Source organism: Stigmatopora argus, chromosome 15 (genome assembly GCF_051989625.1).
Source record: "Stigmatopora argus isolate UIUO_Sarg chromosome 15, RoL_Sarg_1.0, whole genome shotgun sequence".
Classification (NCBI taxonomy): domain Eukaryota; kingdom Metazoa; phylum Chordata; class Actinopteri; order Syngnathiformes; family Syngnathidae; genus Stigmatopora; species Stigmatopora argus.
Window position 1 is genome coordinate 3,122,067 of NC_135401.1, and position 26,656 is coordinate 3,148,722.

The following is a 26,656-nucleotide window of genomic DNA, read 5'->3' on the forward strand; positions in this document are numbered from 1 at the left end:
GATCCGAGAGGAGATGATTACGGAGCTGCTCCTTTTGTAGCCGCTAACATCACTTCCCCCGAGGCGACTCTCGCTTTCTCTCCAAACACGGCAACGTATCCCCCTTGACGTGAGCTCACTCGCAGCAGCAAATGGGGTTGCCGGAGGGGTCGGAGGTTAGCCAAGCAAGAGCGTGACCTACAGCGCTAATGCACTTGTAACACTTTAAAACACTTAAGCGAGAGTTAAACAGAACACGCAGTCGAGAAGAAGGACCACACAGAGGGGAGCCGTGGCTAGCCCATTCTTGACTCTTTCATCACCCCTTCACAGTTTGCCAGGGGTGTCGGACTCGGGTTGGTTCGCGGGCCGCTTTAACGTCAACTTGATTTCACGTGGGCCGGACTATTTTAGATATAATATTTAGAATTTTTTTTAAATAAATAGATTAAAAAAACTGGATTAAAAGCCCTGAATATTCCGTTTTTAATAGATCTCAAACAATGTTTATTTTAGCTTTTTTAAATATATTTTTTAGAGTTTACAAAATGATTTTTTAACTAAAACCACAGAAAAAAATGATAAAAAATGACAATTATTGATTTCAAAGGGGGAAAATCGGGAAATTTAATATACATTTATAGTCTATACTCTTCATTTTAATTTGATCCTAAAAGAGAAAGTCGGCACTCATAATTTACTTTCCCGGGCCACACAAAATGATGCGGCTGGCCAAATTTGGCCCCCGGGCCGCCACTTTGACACTGGTGCCCTTACAACTGTATTTTTTTATTCTCTGTTGCATTGTGCGACTTATAGTCTGAAAAATACGATGATCGTTCATTGGCTTTTTTAATCAGGCACATATAATCTAAAGCAGCGTGAAGGTCTTCCTGTTTTCGTTCCTCACTGTGTGGAGTTTTCATGTTCTCCCTGGGCTTGCGTGGGTTTTCTCTGGGTACTCTGGTTTTCTCCGGGTACTCCGGTTTTCTCTGGGTACTCCGGTTTACTCCCACATCCCAAAAACACATTCATGCTAGGCTAGCTAGTTGAACAATCTAAATTGCCCTTAGCTATGATTGGTTGCCCTTTGTCTCCTAGTACCTTGCTATTGGCTAACCACAGATTCAGGGTATCCCCCAACTGGTTCCCGAAGTGAGCTGTGATAAGCTCCAGCACCCCTGGTGACCCTATTTTCTCATGGACCGGCATATGGGGAGGGCAACAACTTAAGACAATAGTGTGGGTTGCATGGACAACATCCACAATGGCAGCAAAAATTAAGTCCTAAGCATCCTAGCAATTATTTATTATTATTGTTATTATAGTGAGATTTCTCATTTCAAGTAGAAGGACGAGATTGAAAACATTAATATTTCTCTGATGGACTGGTTCGCGTACCGTTGGTCGGGAACCACCGATTTAAAGGACCTTACCATCAGGAAACTCTGAACTTTGAGTTGAGGTCAGCGGCTCAACCGACCACCAGAACGGCAGCTGTCTTCGACCCAGTTCACCAGTTTGTCTTTGCCCAACAGGAAGTAGAGGTGTGTTTTTTTGCTGCAGGCTGTGGAGTGTGCGGTTAAGGTGGCCGGTCAGTGGTAGGCCCGGAGTGGTCGGGCTCCAGCCACCAAGGAGCTTTCAGCCCGCGGTGGTAGCCCTGAGCACTGACTGATAGTGGGCATTATCATTTGTTAAGTGCCCTCTTCGCCTCTGGTCAGGAACACTTAACACCGTCTGTGGTCACTAAATGCTGTACGACTGCCGGTAGCGAGGTAAAATATTCATTGTCGTGGAGTAGTGGTTTTCCTCTGCAGTAACTCTAAAAGCCTGCATTTTTTTTTCAATTTTAACCAGAGCCCTAAAACCAGAGTGGCCCTTTATTGGACCATGTAATGGACCTGAATAGAAATTGACCTGCCTTACCACAAAATCAAAGGCATTGACCAGGCTTGGCCACAAAGTGGGGGGACCGTTCAAAAACATATGACTGGGACGTCAAATGGTGATCGGGAAAATTTCAAGGAAGGAACAATGTTAACAATTTAGTTAAACTAACCTATTCCATGCATTATGTGCTTGTGTTTGTTTAGGGATGTGTTTAAAAAATTGCTTCAATTCGTAGTTGCTGTTTGGATTTTAGGATTGTGTTGGTTCATGGGGTCAAGGGTTCGATCTCTGGCTGGCCCTCACTGTGTTGAATTTGCATGTTCTCCCTGGGCTCGCATGGGTTTTCTCTGGGTACCCACATCCCAAAAGCATGCTTGGCTAGCTGGCTGAACACTCTAAATCAATGGTGTCAGACTCAGATTGGTTTGCAGGCCGCTTTAATGTCAACTTGATTTCACGTGGGCCGGACCATTTTAGATATAATATTTAGATTTTAAAAAAAAATGGATTAAAAGAACTGGATTAAAAGCCCTGAATATTCAGTTTTTATAGATCTAAAACAATGTTTATTTTAGCTTTTTTTAAATATATTTTTAGATTTTACAAAATGATTTTTGAACTAAAAACACAGATAAAATTGATTAAAAAATTACAATTATTGATTTAAAAGGGAGACAATCAGGAAATTTAACATACATCTATACTCTTCATTTTAATTTGATCCTAAAACAGAAAGTCTGCACTCATGGTTTACTTTCCCGGGCCACACAAAATGATGCGGCGGGCCAGATTTGGCCCCCGGGCTGCCACTTTGACACATGTGCTCTAAATTGTCCTGGAGTCTCCATGTGCAGTGTGATTGGCTGGCTACCAATTCATGGTGTCCACCGCCTGGTCAGCTCAGATAGGCTCCAGCACCCTCGTGATCTTTGTTAGGATAAGCGCTTTGGAAAATGACTGCATTGGAATGACTGCCTTTTCCTAATCTGCAATTCTCCATTAAAATAAGAAGAAATTAAAGAATGATCATTTCCTGCGCACCTTAAGGTCAGGAGGTCATTTCTGCCAAGGGGTGCTCGAGACATGCCTGGTAAACCCAGGCGCAGCTCAGAGAAGCTTTGAGGCCAAGACTGTGGCAGGTGTGGCTTTTGGGAAATGGATGGAGTCACCCGCACAACTCGCCACATGCCGTAGGATCTTTTCAACTAAACTCTGTTACACGCTTAAAAATTACAGTTACAATGAAGCCGTTTGTACAAAAAATTATACTCATGGATATAGTCCCCTATCAGGCAAAAAAAAATCATGGTCTTCTCTGAATCTGTGGGAACGCAGATTCAATTCAGTTTATAGTCCCTTACCCATGTTGTGGGAAGAGTTTTTATATTCAGACAGCAATGCTACTTCCATTAGGTAGCATATTGTATGTAATATATTGAACAATATTTTCATTGATTAGTATGTCTGAGATTGGGGGTTCAATCCTTAGTGGATCCCAACCTTCCCGTCTGTAATTTGCGTGTTCTCTAGTAAGTTTTGCGACATAATGACAGTTTAAAAACAACTTATCAGTGGTTGGAGAGCAAAGAAAACACAAGTGAGACTTGACTAAGTGGCAGGCCCAGTTAAACTCTAAAAAGTGTGACTTATAGTCTGGAAAATACGTGACTTTTGTGACAATCAGTCCTCGCAGACGTGACCTTCAGGCGCAACAATGGTGTCACTAGTATCATCATTGTGACATGACGTTCCCACGCCGTCTGAGCATCTGCATAACCACCGGCTGAGGCAAGGTTTTTCTCATGAAACCACGGCGATGGCCATCAAAAAACCAATAACTTCCTCAGCGCTGGCTCACTTCCGCCTTCTGTGTGTGGAGACCTGCCGTTGCCATGGTTCCCCGGACGGCGTTTGCGTGCGAGCGACTGAGACAGTCGTCTGGGGTTTGGCACACACACAAACGCACACACACACACAACAGGAAGACGCTTGTCGCGCTTCTCAACCGTTTCTCACTTCTGCCTTCTTGATTTGAGAGAGGAAAAATGCACTATGTCGCTAAAAGAATAGCCGTGACGTCAACAGGTGATTGTAAAAAAACAGCCTAACCACTCTTTTAAGCCATTTTAAAATTTTGAAAATTCGCAACACTCCATAAACATGCAAACCAACCTGGGATCGAACCCACGACCCAATAGCTGTGAGGCCCATACGCTAACCACTCACCACCATGTCAAAAGCAATTTAAAAAAAAAAGCTTTCATTGCAGTGACATTGGTTATCAATTATTTATTCATTTTATTTTATTTTTAAATTGCTTTTGACATGGTGGTGAGTGGTTAGCATATGGGCTTCACAGCTATTGGGTCGTGGGTTCGATCCCAGCTTGGTTTGCATGTTTATGGAGTCTTGAGAATTTTTTTTTTTAAATGGCTTAAAAGAGTGGTTAGCCTGTCACAGTTCAGTGGTTCTCCCTGGGCTTGTGTGGGTTTTCTCTGGGTACTTCAGTTTCCTTCCACTGCCCGAAAACATGCATGCTAAATTAGCGGGTTGAAAACTCTAAATTGCCTTTAGCTATGATTACTTTTCTGTCTCCTTGTGCCCTTCCGATTGGCTGGCTACTGATTTAGGGTGTCCCCTGCTTGGTGCCCATAGTTAGATGGAATAGACTCAAGCACCCCTGCAACCCTTTTGAGGATAAGAAATTCAGAAAATGAATGAATGCTTTTCATATCACTTAGTGCGATTTATACACTTTTTTCCCTTTTCTCATGTATTCTTTAGCTCACAGGTGTCAAAGTGGCGGCCCGGGGGCCTAATCTGGCCCGCTGCATCATTTTGTGCGGCCCGAGAAAGTAAATCATCAGTGCCGACTTTCTGTTTTAGGATCAAATTCAAATGATGATAGATGTACATTATATTTTCTGATTTTCCCCTTTTTAAAATCAATCATTGCAATTTTTAATCCAATTTATAAATTTATAAAAATATTTTCCGTTTTCCACTTAAAAAAAATATTTTGTTACCACTTGAAATAAAAAAACATGATTAAAAACAATACTAAGAAAAAAAGCACAAATAAACATTGCTTTAGATCTATAAAAACGGACTATTTAGGGCTTTTGATCCAGTTCTTTTAATCCAATTTAAAAAAATAAAAATAAAAATTCTGTTTTTAGTTCAAAAATCATTTTGTAAAATCTAAAAATATATTTAAAAAAGCTAAATTAAACATTGTTTTAGATCTAGAAAAAACTGAATATTCAGGGCTTTTAATCCAGTTCTTTTAATCCATTTATAAAAAAAATCTAAATATTAGATCTAAAATTATCCGGCCCATATGAAATGGTGTTGACGTTAATGCGGCCCGTGAACCAACCCGAGTTTGACACCATTGCTTTAGCTAGTGTGACTTATACTCAGGTGCGACTTATAGTCCGGAAAATACCCTACTTTGAAAAATAAAGAAATAAAAATATTAACTGAAAAGACAACTTAAAAGTTCGCAAGCATGAGCGGTTTGCATGTTTTTTTAGCAGCATTGCATGAGTTATTAAAATGAGAAGACACAGATTCAGTAAAAAAAAAACAGTAAAGAGAAATAAGGAATAAAAAGAGTCAGTTCCTTCTCGGTTGTCTGCACAGCAAGCGAGACCACAACCGCAAAGCCCCCCCTGTATGTCAGCGCGCACCTGCCGAAAGTCGCTCCCAGTAAGCGTGTAGCCACCACGCACACGCACACAAAAACGCCGTCATCATCAACAGACGCTACATTTTTCTTCCTGTCTTCTATTTTGAATACAAAAAACACTTTCCTGTTTAAAGTATGGCTCTTTCCATATGTCTTTGCTATATAAAAAATATATATTTTAGAGTATTTTAAGGTCTCAATCGCAGATTTTTGCACGCAAATTCCAATATTCTGAGAATGTCACGATTGGACCTCATTTTCAATCACATGATTGACGTCAATGCTTAAAAATATAATCAATTTTTGACGATGATGTTATTCTAAATAGTTTTCTGCGTAATTGCGCTGTTTATATTAAAGCCTTTCCAAGCACATATTTCCTGAATCAGAATCATTTTTGGAGAAAAATGTATTGGAAAAATGTCATTTGGACCCAATAGAGCGTCAAAGTGTGTCAAAGTGGAGGCCCGGGGTCCAAATCTGGCCCGCCGCATCATTTTGTGTAGCCCGGGAAAGTAAATCATGAGTGCTGACTTTCTGTTTTAGGATCAAATTAAAATGAAGAGTATAGATGTATATTAAATTTCCTGATTTTCCCTCTTTTAAATCAATAATTGTAATTTTTTAATCCATCTTTTCTGTGTTTTTAGTCCAAAAATCATTTTGTAAAATCTAAAAATATATAAAAAAGCTAAAATAAACATTGTTTTAGATCTATAAAAAACTGAATATTCAGGGCTTTTAATCCATTTATTAAAAAAAATCTAAATATTATATCTAAAATGGTCCGGCCCACGTGAAATCAAGTTGACGTTAAAGCGGCCCGCGAACCAACCCAAGTCTGACTCCCTTGCAATAGAGTATAAATGTGCCAATATAAACACAATACAAATCGCACCGATGCTGAACCACAAATATAGAATAAATTTAAAGAAAAAATATTTTTTTTAAATTATCAGTGTTCAGATTGTAGCAGATGTATTTTTGCCCTTTTTTAAAACTTGTGTTGAACCTAAAACTTGACTTTTCTGGCTGTCTTTGATGCAAAATCGTCAACTACTCCAAGAAAATTGTCACCGTCAAGAAAAAAAAATGGCTGCCCCAACTGGCAATCTAGATGAATTTTTCTTGAGCGCCCCGAAATAGAAACTGACCCTCTTCATGAGATTACATTTATAGTGTGAATACCTGCATTTACAATTTGACAGACATGTGCTCGGTCTTGGATTTCCTGTGCCCCTCTGTCGAAGTCACGTATCGAAACATGCGTACCGATATATGAAAGCAGGCCTCCTTTGCACGCATAGAAGGGCGCACGCAAAGGGTGGCAGAGTGGTGATAAGGTTTTATGTTGACCACTTTACCAAAAAATAACATGGGCAGCAGGAACAATTCTCTTTTTGTTAGTGTTTATGCTTTTGGAAAAAGACTGTTATTGGCAATGGAATATTGCCATTGGAGTTGTCCATGTCAAAAAATGAAATCTGAAACTACTAACGGTTTTTATGTACAATGTTTAAAATAAAAGTACAATAGAAAAAGAACTATTTTGTACTTATTTGAGTACTCAAGACATTTACATTACTATGTCTAAATTAAGTGCCTAAAAATACTCAAAAACAATTGTAATTCTACATAGTACAGTATAACAACATTATAATAATAATTAACAACATTTTGTGGACTATAGGTCGCACTTTTTAATAGTTTGGCTGGGCCTTTGAGTTATACTTTCAAGAATATATATACATTTATTTATTTTTATTCTCTCTGATAATTGATAGGCCGTTTTTTTAACCACTCAAACAATATTTAAAGGCACTACTTTATATTAATTTCCTGATTTTTGGACTATAAATCTCTCTTGAGTCACACCATCGCAACAATACACAATATAGAAAGAAAAACATTAATAAATATAACATATATGTATAATTCGCATATTTGGAAGGGCAATTTACAACAGTTTTTCAGATAACTATAGCCTAATAAAAACAACATAACAAATCAAAATCAAAAGCCTTTATTGTCATCATACACAATTGTTATGTTGTTTTTATTAGGCTTTAGTTATCTAAAAACTGTTGATCAATGCTTATTTTAGCCTATGATTTTTACAATTTTCCTATGTTGCTTTAACACAGTTGTTCTTATAAAATATAAAATTGCCCTTCCAAATACGCGAATTATACAAATATGTTATATTTATTAACTTTCTACGTTGTGTATTCTTGGAATAATACATTCTTGGAATTGGACAATTTGAAAGTTTCAAGGTTTTGGTTACAAAAAAACCCTTAAAAACACAGTAATAATACTTTGAGCTGTGTGGCTCACTATATAGTATTTTACTAGACCTGTTTTTTTCCTTCTCTGTACAATAGAACATATACCAGTTTTAAGAAATTTGAGTGATTTATAGTCCAAAAATTGGGAAATTAATATAAAGTAGTGCCTTTAAATATTGTTTGAGTGGTTCAAAAAATATTGTGCTTGTGTGGTATCTGCATTAAATGCAGTAGAATTTCCTGTACCCCCCCCTTAGCCTGTCTGCCACATTCAAAAACCACGTCTGCACCACAAGAAGTATTTTTCAGAGTAACGGTGATCGTGCACAACTCTCAAAAACAAGAGCTCTCATTTACATTTCAATTTTTGACTCAGGTGGAAAAGAGGACAAGCAGGCATTAGTTGCGGCATTCCAGTTCCGAGCTTTGTGATGATACGCTGAGGTCGCTGGGACCGGTTGGGTTTGCGGCAAGACCGTGGGCTTCTCTATTCTGGTTTGGTTTGTGAGGGTGAGTGTGTGCGCCGAATCCGAGCATTTGGGGTAACGTAGGCCTCGGTTAGATTTGTGCTTTTATGTGACTTTACCCTTCTGTCAATCCCTTGTCGCTATGTGGTGCCACTGTGCCTCAAACCAAAGTGTAACATTACCACTTTGGTTAAAAAAACAAAACAAGTGGTTTAAAAACACACACACAGACACACATAGGCTTACACACACAAAGGCATACACACCTTGAGTTTGAGGGGAGTACAGTATGCTACACGTATGTTAGTTGGTATTGCGTTCCAGGTTTGAAGAGAGAAGGGGCTTTGGCTAATTTGGCGTTTTTTGAAGGGAATTACACAGTCACCTCTAGAGCCAGCTATCGTTAATCTGTTGGATTTTTTTTGACAAATTCTTGCTGTGGAGGAGGAGCTTTGTTTTTGGAGATTTTGTAAACTAAGGTGGCATCTGCATATTTAAAAGTATTGTCCCAGTTCAGGCGTTTGTGTTTTTTTTTAAATATCTGACTTGTTAGGCAGTAAGTCATGTGGGATATGATCGTTGTGTTAAAATGTAGTTTTGCTGATTCAGGTGTTAGATTATTTCCAGTGAACCTAAAATTGGTTAAAATGGCTCATTTAGCTTCCTTAAAATTGTATATACACCTTTCTGTACTGTAGATCTTTAGTTACTCATGGAACAATATTAAAAGCAACTATCTTAAATAACCAATTTTCCATCAATCATCCATCAATAAGTGATTTTTTTTCTTTTTACGTGAATTTGTACTGAGATACATAATTATCATTATTCATAGATGAAAATACAAAATGATTCAAATAGTAGTTTGGCAAAGTAAAAAAAACACTTAAGTGTGCAAATGATGTGACTTTTTACATTTATTATTTATCTCATTGTTTATTTTTTTCGTAGCTAACAAATTAGCCTTTTAATGACTACACATTTTAAAAGCTCAAATATGAATAAATGACAAAACACAGCATAGATCTATTTGTAATTAAGCATTTTGTACAATATATAGTATTAGAAATTGGGTGCAAATGGCTCCTCCCCTAAAAATGTTTGCGCACGTGTATGTTGCCATCTGACCTGTAGTATAAACTATACCATCATAGGATAACATTAATTTACCGGATAACATTAATTTACCTTAATTTGGACCACCCAAAAAACATGTTTTTTCCTGCTTAGTTTCTTTCGAAAAAACACGATTTATTTCATAGCCATAAATGATCAAATGAGTTTGCCCTGCACAGTCCGACTAAAAAGAAATCCGGATCTCCTGTATTTGTTTTGGCACTCTTATAAAATAACAGGAAAAGCTCAAGTTAAGCCATTGGCACACACTACTTTTACCTGTAAATACTCAGCCACCGACGTGACAACTTTGAGCCGAACGGTCTGCTTCTACCGAAAAGGTCAACGAGCTCTGACTACCGCGCTGCCGACGCTCTACGCATCGGGCCGCGTTGTGTGCGGCGCGAAACAACCTTGGTGCTTCCTCCACCCCGTGCGGTTAGCCCAGTCGCCATGTCTGCTGGAGCCGATAAATAAATAATGGGTCTGGTGATCGCTGGCTTCCAAGCGTGATACTGCAGGCTAAAACCACCACACGTGGGGGTGCCTCACCCGCTCCAAAGACAAAACCATACGAGTTCTTTGCTGCACTTGTTTGAAATTCTCAGATCAACATCATTCTAAAGAGTTGGTGCCAAACTTTAAATTCCCGTTTTACTCCGCCCGTGTGGAGAAAAATAAAAGCATTTGATTTTGTATGGACTGTAATAATAAGCTACAAAGCGCCCGTCAGGCAGAAGATCCTCGGATTGGACCCTTGCTAGTAGACTAGCCCGACAAACAAAGGCGCCCCGGGCCAACAAATCAACAATGGCTGGCTCTAGAGGTGACTGTGTAGTTCCCTTCAAAACGAGTGTACTGTATTTTCACGACTATAAGGTACACTTAAGTCTTAGATTTTCTCCAAAATAGACAGGGCGCCTTATAATCCAGTGTGCTTTATATATGGACCAATACTAAAATAGTTATCACGATAAAATCAAATAAATCAGTCGATAGGGTACACCATCCTCTACAGCTCTCACAACTACGGCAAGCAGCACCCGACTGTACTATTTTCCCCGTAGAAAAAGTACTGCGCAGTGACTGCTGGGATATATAATTCTTTTGTCCATACACCCAATGGATTGTGGTCTGGAAATCGACATCAACACAGCTTTACGAAGCGTGGAAGGCAGTGCTGGAATAGTTACGCTAGCTACTAGCTAGCTACTATTTCCGAATGGATTGTGGCCGCCTGGACGAACGTATAAAACTCAGCGTTTTCGATGACTCATTTGGACAATTGTTCAATTCGGACACAGAAAAAGAGGACTTTGAGGGATTTGTGGGTGATGATGACGTGAGTACATTGTAAAATGGCTAAATAATGTACAACCGAACTCAGTTTTGCTTCCGTTGCCTTTTTAAAAACGTGTTTTTAGCGTGTGTCCGTATGTTTAAGCTGGTGTATGTTTTGCCATGCCTGGCTGCGTCTTTAAAAACGGTGCGTCCTTTGTGTGTGTCAAATTCAAAAATAGCACTCGTTACTGACACTGCGGCTTTAAATGTGATGCGCCATATAGTCGTGAAAATACGGTATTCAGCCAAAGCAAGCTCTTTGACAATTATTTTAAAACCTGGCTGTTAGATGAACAAAATTGCGATCACAATGCTCTTGAAAACTGTGCTGTGTGTGTCGTGGGTATATTTGTGTGTGTCATTGTTTATCTTTAACCTACACAAGGGACTAAATATGGAAATTAGTCCTAGGCTACAATCTTACATATTTACATATATATGTTCATTACCATGAATATAAATATGTTCGTTAATATGTGGTATCCCTTATTAAATAAATCAAACTCCAATTTTATTTGCTTAAAGTCCAGTTCAGTCGGCGTACAAATCCGAGACATGTACAGTAGTCTCGTCTGTGCTTGTTTAAAAAGGATATGAACCTCGGGAAGGCAGCCATTGGATCATTGGTTTTACAGCCCGCATTTAAAATAATGTTTCCCACATGCATTGTGTGAGTCTCAGGTAAAAATACACGCTTTGGTTGTTATTCTTTCTGCTGTTTATCACATTTTGCGGAATGCAAAACACTGAATGTGGCTTTCCGCTCCAACCAATCCGGGACATCCCGCAGTTTTGTGCTAGAATGAGCGTTGGCGCAGTCGTAACGAGTCTCCAAGTCGACGTAGGAAGAAAGCCGGCTCGTGTGTTTTTCTTCTTTGTCTAGGTAAACATCTGCTTCATGTTTTGAAACAAAATCTCACAGCTTTGCTCTGCCCATGACTGTGAGGGGGGAAAATAGTCTTTCAAAAGATCATTGCGGCTGTCTTTCACTCAATTCTTCTTGGGTTTTTTTTTCGCTCTGCCTGAGCCTTGTTTATCAAGCCCCTGTATTTAAGCTCAATATAACTCCTGTTTTGCTGAGAAAACTGTGGTGGTTTAATCACTGTCAGTGGTCCTACGCCTCTCGGGTGTGGCTCGCGACTCAAAAAAAGGACCCAGTGCGGTCGTGCGTCCAGCTGCAAAGGGGCTTATTTTGTGGTCTAAAAATTGCAGGCTTCCCCATATGTTCCCCATAAACGTGGAATGCAGCGTGGGACTTGGGGAGGCTTTTATAATGGAGTGGCCGTCATTGAATCAAACACCGTGCTAACTTCCTACTTTTGGCCTAGGCCTTCAAAGACCATTTCAGGCAGCACGAACAGGTTCAATGCACAAGATGTTTGCGCCGTCTCGGACCGGACCATTGACGTCTTCAACTTAACTTGGTCTATTCTCGTTACTTTATAAACAGATATTTCCAAGGGTGTTCCTTCAAGGTCGTGTACCGACTGGCAGATGATTTTTAGGTTAGAACTTTATTTCATCCCGAATCCGGGAAATATCTTGGTTGCAATAGAAATACAGACACACAAGACATTGTAGAGCTAGGTAAGAATTTTGTAGTCCGAACCATCACGGAGGGCAGAAATCCGATTTTTGCTAGATGAATCCGAACCAAGCAGTGTCCTATCTGATATGGACGGAAGATGCTTAGATTTCTCTGACGCGTTTGTTGGTTTCAACAACGCCCAGATTTGATTTGGACACAAATAGAGCCCTGAAAATCGGATTAGTGGAGAAATCCGATTGGAATCAGATATAACTCCAGTCTGAATGCAGTCTTAGTGGCCCCTCCATTTAAGTTACATGAAAGAGTATAAGTAGTTCTGATTGCAAGAATCAGCTAAGATTTATTTAAATGATCAATATGATTACCATTGTCTTTTCCCTTTTCCATTTGTAGCCATGAATGTCTCTTTAACCGACTCATGCACTGCTACTCGAAATCGCCCGGACCGTTAACGCTTTTAACCTGTAAATAATAGCCTTAACTCAGTTGCAACTTAATTACACATACCTGAAAGCCGTATTAAAAATTCAACACATCCTGAGATTATGTTCTCTACGGACTTTTGACAGTTTCCAATACTGACCTATCTCTATAGCCGCTTGGAAAACACCCTCAATTCACCTCTACTTGACAAACAAAGCCTACTACGGCGTGCTAATCGTTCACGTGACGTAATCTGGCGGAAAGTCCGAGCTGTATTCGGTCGCTCGAGCGGGAACCCCGGACCGAGGCGAGCGAGGTGTCAGAAGAGGAAGCCTCGCCGCGTGTGAGGTTAAGTCGCAGGCCTACGGCGGCCAGGCGGACACGCTGATAAAAGCCCTGGGGCCACGACTGCGGCCTCACGATTCGGCCACACTTGCCGACGCGCCGTGTCATTTAGCCCGCCTTGCCGCCTAACCCCACGGTAACTGCTCATTTAAGGGGCAGTGCGGGCGACCGGGAAGAGCTCTCCGACACACACAACACACACACTGGTTCCGAACGTGGTACTGTACGTACACATACAAACACGGGCTGTGGTCCGCGCCGCGCTCGTGTCCAGCAATTAGCAGAACACACCGTGGGCTGGCATCTGTACGCAAGGGAGTGAGAAAATGAAACCGTCGGAACTGAAGTGGGTCACATGAGTGACCAGACGGTGGTTTGGTTATGCTCTCCCGTAGCCAGACGTGCTCATTGTGTCGCTGGGAGACACCAGACGGAGGAAGTGAGGATACCACAGGTTTGCAAAGGCCAGTGATTTGCGTTGACGTTAGCGGGCTCAAACGCGTGCGCCTGCAGGGATGTTGCAAAAGTCGACTTATGACGGTCTGCTGTCTTGAAACATTTTTTTTGTTGATTTAAAAAAAAAAAAAATTATATAAGGCTTTTTGAATGAGTGCTTTCATACCCCCTCCGACTGGCTCAGTGACAATTTTCACATATTGAAAAACGAAAAAATAAGTGTTTTTGTTTTTTTAAAGAAAGTCACATATTATCAGGATGTATAAGTCGTCTTGCATTGATTGTTTTGAACATTGATACAAAAACTAGCTATTGCCGACTACCAAACACATTTATGAGAGGCAAAAGACGATTTATTTATTTTCTCACAAAGGTCGCGGGGGTGCTGCCTTAATGGAATGCCAGCCAATCGCAGGAACAAAACAACATTTGGTCTGTAAAAACAACAACAACAAAACTCCTACCTGGGAAAGTCCAATGTACTTCAAATTATTCAACTTATTTCTGTGTTTTTAGAACTATTGACTATGAAATAGAGGTCCCGACTGTTTTAAAATTGATCACCAAAATGTCGACGTTCCCAAAGTCAACTATCTCCTGATCAGGAGTGTTAAATAACAAATGGCCATTTTTGACCTCTCAAATAATAATAATAATAATAATCGGACATAGGCTTTGTCATCATCATTGACTCGACAAAAGCCTAATTGTCATTCATACCCAGAAGATCTGCGTATGACGAATTGGTAGTGCTTCTCCACAAGGTGCGCTTTCCCGGCAAAAGGCCCAAATAAGTGATAATTTCCGACTCAAATGCTTACATTTTGAGAAAAAATGTCATAATCCGTCAATGCTATTGCTACCGTTTCTTCTAATTTGACCAAGATTACGAAACTATCAAGCTGTAAGTGAGGGTAGGGTTTTGTAGGCCCCAAAACCACTGGTTGTTCCAAACACAGATGTGCAGTGAGTCAGGCAAACATTAAACTTGAGCAGCAAGAAGCGATATTGACTGCATTTCATTGGCTTTGTTATGCATTTGGCCTAAAGCATTTCAATGTTTCCCCTCGACGGAGGGTGCTCTGCTCAAAACCTCAGCGTAGACCACAGCGGCGAAGGCCGCCGCCCGGTTTGGAGTGACAAGAAAATAGAATGTTTCCAAAAACGTCAATGCCCAACGAAAAGTCTAAGAAAGATGGAAAGTACAAACTGTAAAAGAAAAACCGAGTTGGAAAAACACGCAAAAGATGATAGGAAGGGAAGCAAAAATGAAGGAAGGAGGGGAGGGAGAGGCCCGGTGACCTCACGTCACATGTGACGTGGGCTCCGCCACTCACGGAGAGAGAGAGTTTGCGCTCGTGTGCTTGGAGGATGGCGAGGAGGATGCAGATGCATTGTGGCTTTTAGCTTTTTACTAGCGCTAACGCCTTCGTCGGGGTACCGAGATTGGGCGAGAGAAACCGGGACCGCGCAATCAGGCTACCTTGCAAACCTCAGAGTCCACAGCCTGTCACGGGGCAAGAACCGTTCCCTCCAGGTCGTCTCCAGCTCAGGTGAGCATACCTGGACCCCTCGAAAGCCACAATGGTTCTGATACTCGATGCTGTTTCTTCACAACTTCTGACCTACGCGTTATAACTCCAACGTGCGCTAGAGCTAACACATGCCGCCGCCGCGGATTGGCTTGTGGCTTTGGAGATTCCTGTGGTAGTCAGGAAGCTCTGATTTTTGCCAGCAAGCTGGGTAGAAGCGCAATCACTGCTGTCCTCTAAAGTCTGCTTCTTCTCCAAGGTTGGTGGAGGTCAAGTCAAGAGAGACGGTCTGTGGCATGGCGTCCAATAGCATCTTTGACTCCTTCTCGAACTACAGCACGAGTCTACTCAGAGGTGAGTGTTGACCCGCCCCCCGCTCGTCAAACCCCCTCCCCTGGAAGACTTTGTCTACTTGAGATTAAATGCGGTGTTTCTTTTTTTGACAACAATATTTGTAGAATCGGGATGCGTCCGTTCATTTGCTAGTAGATGCAAAAATGATCGGTTGATTCAAACACAAACTTGTGCTTTCCTGTCCGCTTGATGGAGTAGCGCTATTATGGTGTTCTCACCACACACTCTCAGGGAGAATACAAGCTTGGTGTGATTGGGCTCTTTACCGGAACAAAGCAATACAATAAAAGAGAGAGTGAAAAAGACATATCAAGCTGCTTTACTTCCAGGACGTACTTTTGGTCTATGTGGTGAGGTGAGTGCATTATATTGGCACGAGCCTTAATGAGATAGCCATTTGTTGTCATGGTAATTTCCATCATGTAGCTCTTACATACAAACAGGTTGCCATTTGATTATGTTGCCTAGTCTTGCACCGATACTATGTTTAAAAAAAGTATATATATAAATATATATATATATATATGTATAAATGTATATATGTATATATGTATACATATATATGTATATATGTATACATATATATGTATATATGTATATGTATATATGTATACATACATATATGTATGTATATATATAAATGTATATGTATGTATATATATATATATATATAAATGTATATATTTATATATATACATATATGTGTATATGTATTTATATATATATATATGTATATATACATACATATATACATATGTGTATATGTATTTATATATATATGTATATATACATACATATATATACACACATATATATATACATATACACATATATATATATATATACATATATATATATATAACAGACATTATAAGTTAAATAGTAAAATAGGGAACAACAGGTAAAATAGGGACCTGTTGATGTCGCATTAGCCGTGTTTTGGCGTAGAAAAACAAAAACATAAGATGCTGTTAGGCAGGCTTAGCCAAAATACTAAAAAAGTGTGAATTAATCCAGAAAATACGGTCTATAATTTTATTTGTTTATTGCTTAAGATGCTAAAAAAGGCTTTTGTAAGCAAAATCAAGTCGTTAGTCATGTATGTACCCATTTTAGTCCAGGCCGCAAACGGAGGCAGAAGAAATGAGCTAAATCACCTTCCGCATTAAGACCTTTTTGCCTTGTTAATTGCAGGCAGCCATAAGAGCTCCTAATTGTTTGCAGAGTCTGTGTTCAAATCTACGGAGCCTAGCAGAGTCAGTAAATCAGTAAACAGTACATCTGTGGTTCACATGAGACCAATCCTCATCGTCTCACTGGAACCACAGCGACAACGAGTGATGTTCCAATGTTCACTAAAGCTTCTCCAGAAAATTTGATAACTTCCAATCGAGATTTGCTACTTCTGGGCACTTACCATGGACTCAGTTGTTCTCATTTCTTGAATAATGCACTCTGGTGGCACCTGATTTTGATTTCCAGGCGCCCCAGACGGGGTTGGAGACAGAACAGAGTTGAATGGGGGGGGCATGTCAAACTGTAATCAACAGTGGAAATCATTAGTGAATACACAATATCCTTTTACAATTTACAATGTCAGTAGTCCGAAACTGAACTGTGTGAGAACAAAGGCCAAAAGGGATTCAATTCTCCGGCTCAATCTGAAACCATTTCAAATATGGGGAGACCTCATGTAAGTAGAACTCTAGTGGTTAGCCTAACAACTTGCATTACACTGGCACTGTAATTTGGCAAAGATGCCCTGTTTTTTAGGCTGGGATCAAACTGAAACTAGGAAACTTTGACTTTAATAAGGCGCAACGTGGAGCTCATGGAAATATAGCCATCATCCAGGCAGCCATTAGGAGATACTCTTGTTGGAACATTTCTTGTGTTCACACTTAATTGGAGAAGATTGTTCCAAATTAGAATATTGGCATTTTTGAAACTATAAATTGCCACCCTTCTTTGAACTCTGCGGCTTATAGTCCAGTGAGTCTTATACATTTTTACAGGGTAATGTTGGCATTCCTTGAACTCTGTGGCTTATAGTTTAGCGAGTGTTACACCTTTTTAAAGGCTAATGTTGGCATTTTTTTTAAACTATAAATCACGACTCTTCTTTGAACTCTGCGGCTTATAGTCCAGTGAGTCTTATACATTTTTACAGGCTAATATTTGCTCATTTGTTGAAAATATGTGTAATGTATGCAAAATGTGGTTTATGGTCCACTGTGGCCTATCTATGAACAAATCCAATCAGGCATTTTTTAAAACTATAAATCATGACTCTTCTTTGAACTCTGCGGCTTATAGTCCAGTGAGTCTTATACATTTTTACAGGCTAATAATTTGCTCATTTGTTGAAAATATGCGTGATATATGTAAAATGCGGTTTATGGTCCATGGGGCCTATTTATGAACAAATCCAATCAATTTTTATGATTTAAAATAAAAACGGAATTTATTCACGTACAGCTTATAGTAAAAAAAATGGTACCTTTCTTCACGGGCAAAAATTTTAGGTCGTCTCACGAAGCAGTCCTGTGATTGGCGCGTCAGGTGCGCTTGGCGTGCAACGCCAGAGGACCTCGGCCTCACCTCGGAAACCTCAGGCCTTTGCTAAAACTTGAGCGTGTTAACTGGTAGACATTAAACCAAAGACACATGCTCATCACAAGCCAGACAGCACAGCTGCTGTTCTCGTGGCATTTAACCCCTTCTGTGGTGCAAGAGCAAGTCCACTCCAAACGTTGGTGTGTTATGAGAAGATGGAGAGCTTTTCACCAATGAGGCGCTAATCAAATGCAGGCTTAGCAATGCTGCTGGTGCAGTTCATGGACTATAAATCACACCTGAGTATAAATTGCACCTGAGTATAAGTCGCACCTGAGTATAAGTCGCACCTGAGTATAAGCCGCACCAGCAAAAGAATACATCATGAAGAGGAAAATAATAATTATAGGTGGCACTGGAGTACAAGTCGTATTTTTAGGAGGGCAGTTTTTTTATTCGATCAGAAACCAAGAACAAACATGCGTTAAAGTAACAAAATGGAGAACAATGTATTAATGAGGCATCTGTTAACATAACTATTTTCTTGGATAAAAACAAACAACAACAGGCTGTCGGTGGTTTAAAAAAAATGTCGAACTTGATTGTTACTCACAGATCCACCCAAACTAGTAAAAAATGGCACTTATAGTCCGGAAAATCCGATACAATGATGTCACTCCTGCTATTGTGTAACCCAGAACCCATTGAATAATAATAATATTTTTTGTTAAATACACGACTGTTATACTCTTGGGGAAAATTTTCTTTGCCAGAATAAAAGAGACTTCAATTATTAGGTTCAAAGAGTTTTATGCATTTCACATACTTTGCTATATGAGTAGATGTTAATACATAGTTGTGAAAAATAGTTGTTATTTCGAAGTCACGTGAGAGGCGCTTTATTTTGAAGAGTTAGTAAAACTGAATAGACAACGTGTATGATAAAAGGACACTTTTAATGCATGTTGATGATTTACGGTGGGCTCCAAAGTAAAGAACCACTGACACGAACAAAAAATATTTTTCAAGATGATTTCCTTGGCAAAAGGCAAAAACGGAATAACAATTTGATTAAGATTATTTCACTGACATAAATAAATGGTCTTGATTGGAGGCGCTTGCAAGTCTTGAGGAGTGTGAGGCCCTCGCCGGATGCCAAGCTGAGCAAGCTGAAATCTGTAACTAGATATTAACACTTTCAATATTTTAAAGTGAAAGCAAATAATAGAAAACTCATGTCAGCTACAGGAAAGCAAAATTCGCTCTGCACTTGAGCTGGCTATGATATCTATTTATAAAACTCTGAAGGCGTATTGGATAGAAGAAACATTCTGGACTTGATTATGTCTGTAAACGTTTTGGAGGGACTTATTTACCTTTCGGTCTGTCTCGCCGTTTTCACTGTCTGTCAACACGACTTTACGGGGAATACTTTCAGGGTTCGCTTGCAAGATGGCCTCTACGCAAAGAGTACGAGAGGGGCGCTCTGATTATGTGGTTGACTAATGTTAAAGGCGCCTCCGCCCTTCGAAGCTTTTGGCTCAAACCGCCATCTTGGGTCTCACGTGGGTCAAGGTTCGAGTCGTGCTAAGTGTAGTCGTAAATACAATTTTCTGGTGGTCTGCGAGCGCATTCCTTGACGCCAATCTGATGAAGGTTTATGCCGTGCGGATTTCGTAGACTGTGAAGAATGTGTTTATGTCAATAATAGTCACTGTGTTCCATGTTGTAAATGTACGTACTGCGGGAGCGCGTAGTGTGGTAAAGTAGGGGTGTCAAATTCAGTTTGGTTGCTCGTAAATGTTTTCGGGAGCAATTCGAGCTTTTTAATCATGAGGAAATTTGAAAAAAAGTACTCTCACATCATTAAAAATGATGCTACTATAGACAAAAATTTATTTAGCCTGTTGTTCTCCATTGTACGTTTGTTACTTTAATATGTTTGTTCTTCATTTCTGATCAAATCAAAAATTGCCCTATCAAAATTCAACTAGTGCGACTTATATATATAATTTTCCTCTTTGTTATGTATTTTTTGGCTGGTCCGACTTAAACTTAGGTGGGAACCGTTTAGGTATTTTTGTTTTTTTAGATCAAGGATACGCAGTTTGCTAATGATAGATCTGTAAAAACTGCTTCAGGAGCAGGTTAAGAGAGTTAAGTGAGATCAATTTAATAGGAAATAGGTTTATTACCAGACTGCAGGATGGGGAGAGAGCTCGAACAGCTGTGAACCGCTCACAGACTGTCGTCCTTGCAACTCTCTCCAAATGAACAGTGGGTCAGTCTTTATATGGGAAAACAGGGTATAGTATAGTTTCTATGACAATGACCAAACTTTGGGCAAAGTCTTATGACATGGATGTTTCTATACTTACAAAAACTGATACAATATGAACAAGCAATTGCCAAGCGACTTTGTCTTATCTTATAATCTTATCTTACAGCTAAAGTTTTGTACTTTTTAAGTTTCATACTTTTGTATTTCAACTCCTTTGAAACTAAGCTAAAATGTTACATTTTGCAGTTGCTCATTTGTTGATGTCCAGGCAAGGACAACATATAACCGGCATTCCCCGACAGTTGTCCAGCACAAGTGTCTCGCCCTTGTCTTCTCCAATTTCTGTCTAGAAATGGAAGGTCACGCTGTCTGTTTGCTCTGCGTTTTGGTCACAAGAATCTTTATGGTATATGTCCTCATAAACAGCAAATGCTACGACACCCACGCATGATTTTTCTTCCCGAAACGCTGAGTCAGGTAGACAGATGCTTGTCAACATGATGACTGCGGCAATTTTTTGTTGTTTTTTTTCCTCTGGCCACTACTGTCTGACTTGACCGTAATAGCTAGTCAGGACAAGCATATGGTCTGCTCATGTGTCAATTTGGCTAAGCCAACAAAACATAAGAGGTCTGAACCCAAAACTATGAGGGACTTCCCTTTCAGTGTTACAAATGTGTGGCTTCTGCTTGGATCCAATTTAGCTGACTATGGTGTATACTTGTCTGTTTTCAATGGGGTTGTAATTATTCTCTCCTTGTCAAAAAAGACAATTTCCATGTTCAAGTTTGAGTTTGATTTATTTAATAAGGGAAAGCACATATTAATGAACATATTCATGTTAATGAACATAGATATGTAAATATGTAAGATTGTAACCGAGGGATAATTTCCATCTTTAGTCCCTTGTGTAGGTCGAAGATAAACGCTGACACATACTAGACACACACACAGATAATAGCACAGTTTTAGACAGTGTTGTGATCGCAATTTTGTTCATCTAAGAGTCAAGCGTAAAGGTGATTGGCCAAGAGGTTCAGAGATGAGAGTTCACATATGTTAATTGGTATTGAGTTCCAGGTTTGGCTGAATGCACTCTTTTTGAAGGGAAGTACACAGTCACCTCTAGCGCCAGCCCTTGTTGATGTGTTGGATTTTTTTGCTCAAAAATCTTGCAGTGGAGGAGGAGCTTTGTGTTGGAAGATTTTGTAAACTAAGGTGGCGTCTGCATATTTAACAGTATTATCCCAGTTCAGGCGTTTGTGTTTTATATCTGACCGTGGTGGTGCGTTTTTGGCTTTGATCATTCTTTTCCCGAATAGGACATATATTAGACAGTAGCTCTTCTCATTCTGACCTCAGACCTTCTGGAAAACCAAGTATCACGATATATTACATATTTCCATGTATTGTTAGACCCTAAATATTCATACTTTATTACAATTTGTGTACAGAATACAGTATTTGACATTGTTTGGCTCTGACAAAAGTGAGTTATCCTGTCTATCAGGTTGCCAGTCCATTGTCTGAATTCCTATATACCCATTTAGCAAATTTTTCAATATTTAAAAGTACCGCTTTTCTAATTCTAGGAAGAACCCTGCTACACTGCCGATCTGGCAAAAACACACTTGCGCGAAAAGCCTGACAAACTCTTTAATCAGCATGATGCCGCACAGTCCAGTCTGCACAGTTTGTTCAACCTAATCACCAGGCAGCCAGACTCCACGCTACTGATTGGATTCCCAAACGCCCCTTGTCATCGCGGTGTCATTAGCTTGTCGTTAGCCGCGGCGCAGCAGAAAGCTGGGCCTAAACACTGCAATCAGGGGATTAGCGAGCAGTCAAGCCTCGCCGGGACGCTGAGTCAACCAGGGAAAGTCCTGCCCTCGCCGTGTCATAGCTTCATGGCGTCGAGGTGCTAACAGCGTACAGGGGACGCCACGGTTGATTAGTGACGGACATGATGAGAGGAAACATTTAGTCAATTCAATTTGGATACACGGGTGGTTTCCTGGAATCCAATGAAGTGGGGTCTATGGCCATCGCCGTTTAAAGGCGGTATGGTATTCCATTGGGTGAGGGTCTGGGAATGGAGCCCAGACTTGTAAGTTTAACTGCTGTGTGCTCAATCGTCGCTCTTTGTTCTGACGTTAGAAAAAAAAATGGAATTCTGTGACATGTGGAGATGGTTCATTTTCCTTACGAGGTTTCGTATAGAAGTCAGTTGGAATAACTGACAATCATCTTTTGCTGCCAAATATTACTTTTGCGAGGCATGACAGTATCGTGCTCCGGACGGAGCTCAGGCTCGGCGTCGCCACGCCTTTGTTTCCTTCCAATTAAAAGCCCAGAGGGGCTGCCAAGTACTTTTCCGAGAGTTGTCTCGGTTCTGTGGAGAAAAGTGGCATGGACGCTTGTCAGGAAACCAGCGCCGGGGCTCGCTGCCGGAATCTGGAGGGATTCTGCGGTGAGTCAGATGGCGCTCTTGAAGCAGAGCTCCCATCTGAGGAGGGAAATGAATGCAAATTCAATATTTGGGGTGGGGGGCGGGGGGGCTTTGAAGCTCTCTTTTGCACTTAAATGAGTGTGACAGAACCTGGGATGACCCTGTGACAGCAATGTGAGGAGGTGAAAGGGACGAGTACTGATGATGATGATTGGTGAAATGTTGGAAATGGGCTTACCACATCCAACTCTGCCTTTGTAAATAGGATGCGGCGACTTGTGATAGACACTGGCAAAAAGGTGACTTAACAATAATGCTTTTCGCAGCCCTTCCTCATACTGGAAACCGTTGCTGCTTTGGTCATCACCAACGTTACATCAGAATGGCAAAATACTGAAATGTAAGCACAGTGAAATCATTTTGTCCAGTCAATATCTGGGCAATATTATTAATGTTCCCAGTTTCAAAAAATATCTAACTAACTGGTTAAACACTCTAAATCACATGTGTCAAAGTGGCGGCCCCGGGGCCAAATCTGGCCCGCCGCATCTTTTTGTGTGGCCCGGGAAAGTAAATCATGAGTGCCGACTTTCTGTTTTAGGAACAAATTAAAATGAAGAGTATAGATTATATTAAATTTCCTGATTTTCCCCTTTTTAAATGAATAATTGTACATTTTTAATCAATTTTTTTTGTGTTTTTAGTTCAAAAATCATTTTGTAAAATCTAAAAATATTTTAAAAAAAGCTAAAATAAACATTGTTTTAGATCTATAAAAACTGAATATTCAGGGCTTTTAATCTAGTTCTTTTAATCCATTTATTAAAAAAAATCTAAATATTATATCTAAAATGGTCCGGCCCACGTGAAATCAAGTTGACGTTAAAGCGGCCCACGAACCAACCCGAGTCTGACACCCTTGCTCTAAATTGGGCCCAAGTATGAGAGTGATCCTAAATGGTTATTTGTCTCATTGTGCCAGGCTGGAAATCCATTCGGGGTGTCTCTCACCTAATGCCAATAGGTGGCTGGGATAGGCTCCAGCACCCCCAACCCTGGTGAGGATAACTGAAATGGAAAATGAATGAAAGGGCAAATGTTATGGTCCATGCAACACTTAAATCAATCAGTCCAGAAAAAAAATCATTCATTCATTTCCCGTACCGCCTATCCTCACAAGTGTCACGGGGGGTGCTGGAGCCTATCCCAGCTAACGATAACGACAAGCACCGGGCGGGGGACACTCTGAATTGGATTTGAGCAGTGAAATATCTACAAGTGCCAGAATGAAATCCAGTGCGCAGATGACTTGACTGACGTTCACCCTGTTGACCAGGAATCAAACACGGACACTCATTTTCATTCATCCCACACCATCTATCTTCCTTTCTCCTCCTCTTGCATCTTCCCTCTCTTATCTCCTCGTTTAAAGCATTTCCTCCAGCCAGGGACGAGCACAAAGGGGCATTGTCTGCTGCTAAAAATGTGGTTTACAGACTCCCTTTTACTGACTCGGTGGTTGCTGGAAGCCAAGCGTGCTTCCTAATATTTGGCTCGCATGCAAATTCATTCAAGGAATAGCTGTGCAACGGGGGCCTTCGTCAGGATGCCCCCCGCTTTTTCTCTTGGCATTTGTGTGGAATCTCTAGCGTTAGCAGAGCTGAGGCAGGCAGGCCGCGTTGCCAGTCAAATGTGTTTGGGTTGTCAGACTGAATGGCTTCCAGCGCTGCGATCTGTCTCCTCTCTTCGTCAGTGAGAGTCGTTTGATCTGACAGAAAGACTCCATTAGAGACAGGAAAGTTCAACTGCTGCGAGCTTGGATGGCTGTGGCAGCCCAGAGAGGAAAAGCTTTGCACACGCAGTCTGGTTGCAATCTTGGTGTCTATGACTGTGTGCCTATAAATGTCTCTGAGCATTACTAATCAGTAGGCGAGGTAGCAGTGTTGATGGGGAGCTTTGTATCTCCATATTCATTGTGCTTGGATGTGTAAATGGTTAAGCATTTTGATACCTCTACTTACAAACGTCTCTACATACAAAATATTCAGGTTACAAATCGCCTCAATTGGAAAGTTTGGTCTCCGGATACAAAATGCAAGTTGTAAAACGTAGAATCTCGAACGTTTGGTCCCCGGACATTTGGTCGACCGGACGTTTGGTCGACCGGACGTTTGGTAGAACGGACGTTTGGTAGAACGGACGTTTGGTAGAACGGACGTTTGGTAGAACGGACGTTTGGTAGAACGGACGTTTGGTAGAACGGACGTTTGGTCGCCGGGTTGTTACTGTTGAAACCAGCTCTCAAAATTATAATCATGAGAGAGAGAGAGAGTGAGTTTAATATCTAAATATCTAATATCAAAATATCAACAGTAAACTCTCTGTCATAATTTGACAGCGAGCGAACCCGGCGACCAAACGTCTGTTCTACCAAACGTCCGGGGACCAAACGTCTGTTCTACCAAACGTCCGGGGACCAAACGTCTTTCGACGAAACGTCCGGTCACGCCAATGGACAGAGTTAAAAGTTCTTCTGGTCCAACTCGGATTGAAGTGGGTTTCCACTATAATAATCCGTGTTCTCAACACTATGTCCACAGAGCTATTTGGTGGCTTTGTGTTGAGGCAATGGGTGATGACACAGCTGTTAATAGGATTATTTTCTTAGGCAGAGTGAGGTTTAAAGGTCAACCCACATAGAATCCCGCCACTACCCTAAGCGTCAATTCAGGTCAGCGATGCCCTCAAATATGAAATACTTTGACACGTGTCAACGTGGTGGGAAAGGAGGCGATGGCTTGATGAATACTTGTAATAGTTGAGCCACAGACTCTCACTGCATGCGTTCCATTTCATGTGGCTTCAACTTCCACTAATCATGAGGAACTTTGACAAATATGACTCACTTCTCCAAGGAAACAACATGAATAATACGTGTGCGATACTTTTGTAGAAGACGTCTAATGTTATTTTGAAATCCTCTTTGCAGGTTTCATAATCAAATGTGGCTCATGCCCATTTGGGGGGGGGTGCCTAATACCTATTAATTCAATTGGCACACCCCTAAAACGTTTTCGTCTTTTATAGGATGGAACTGTATACATTTTTGGAAATTGGTTAGAATATCATCATACAGATAGTTGAAGTATATATACTACACCAAGGGTGTCAGACTCGGGTTGGTTCGCGGGCCGCGTTAACGTCAACTTGATTTCACGTGGGCCGGACCATTTTAGATATAATATTTATATATTTTTTATATAAATGGATTAAAAGAACTGGATTAAAAGCTCTGAATATACAGTTTTTTATAGATCTAAAACAATGTTTATTTTAGCTTTTTTATATATATTTTTAGATTTTACAAAATGATTTTTGAACTAAAAACAGAAAAAATGATTAAAAAATTACACTGAGTGATTTAAAAGGGGGAAAATCAGGAAATTTAATATACATCTATACTCTTCATTTTAATTTGATCCTAAAACAGAAAGTCGGCACTCATGATTTACTTTCCCGGGCCACACAAAATGATGCGGAAGGCCAGATTTGGCCCCCTGGCCGCCACTTTGACTCATGTGTACTACACCATGTATGAAATAATTACAGCCTTGAAAAAGGAAATAAAATACTCCTGATAGTGCGACTTATACTCCAGTGCAACTTATATATTTTCTATTCTTTGGCCTAAGCGTCTTATACTCAGGTGCGACACATACTCCGAAAAATACGAGAAAACCAGACTTATTTGAGTGCCTCAAAATCTGTATCCCGTTTTTATATTTAATGAGTCAGTCACAGATTTTCTCAGTGTCACACTTGTCTCTGTATGTATGACTAAATAGTTCAAATATGAAAGGATGAAATGAATCTTGCACCCCTGAACCCAGCTGGCTTTTTAGCTAGCAGTTAAAGTGAGGCAAGGCAAGTGTGAAGCAC

General features: G+C 40.4%; 1 protein-coding gene across 2 annotated transcripts in view; it reads left to right on the forward strand.

The window, feature by feature from the left end:
• Window positions 1–14,992: 14,992 nt before the first annotated feature.
• runx3 (RUNX family transcription factor 3) overlaps window positions 14,993–26,656 on the forward strand; it is a 52,326-nt gene continuing 40,662 nt past the window's right edge. For both annotated transcript variants that reach the window (XM_077621206.1, XM_077621208.1), the window contains exons 1-2: window positions 14,993–15,098; window positions 15,337–15,431. In XM_077621206.1, the coding sequence (XP_077477332.1) occupies window positions 15,374–15,431 (58 nt within the window). In that variant the 5' untranslated portion in view covers window positions 14,993–15,098; window positions 15,337–15,373. The remainder of the gene's footprint in view (window positions 15,099–15,336; window positions 15,432–26,656) is intronic.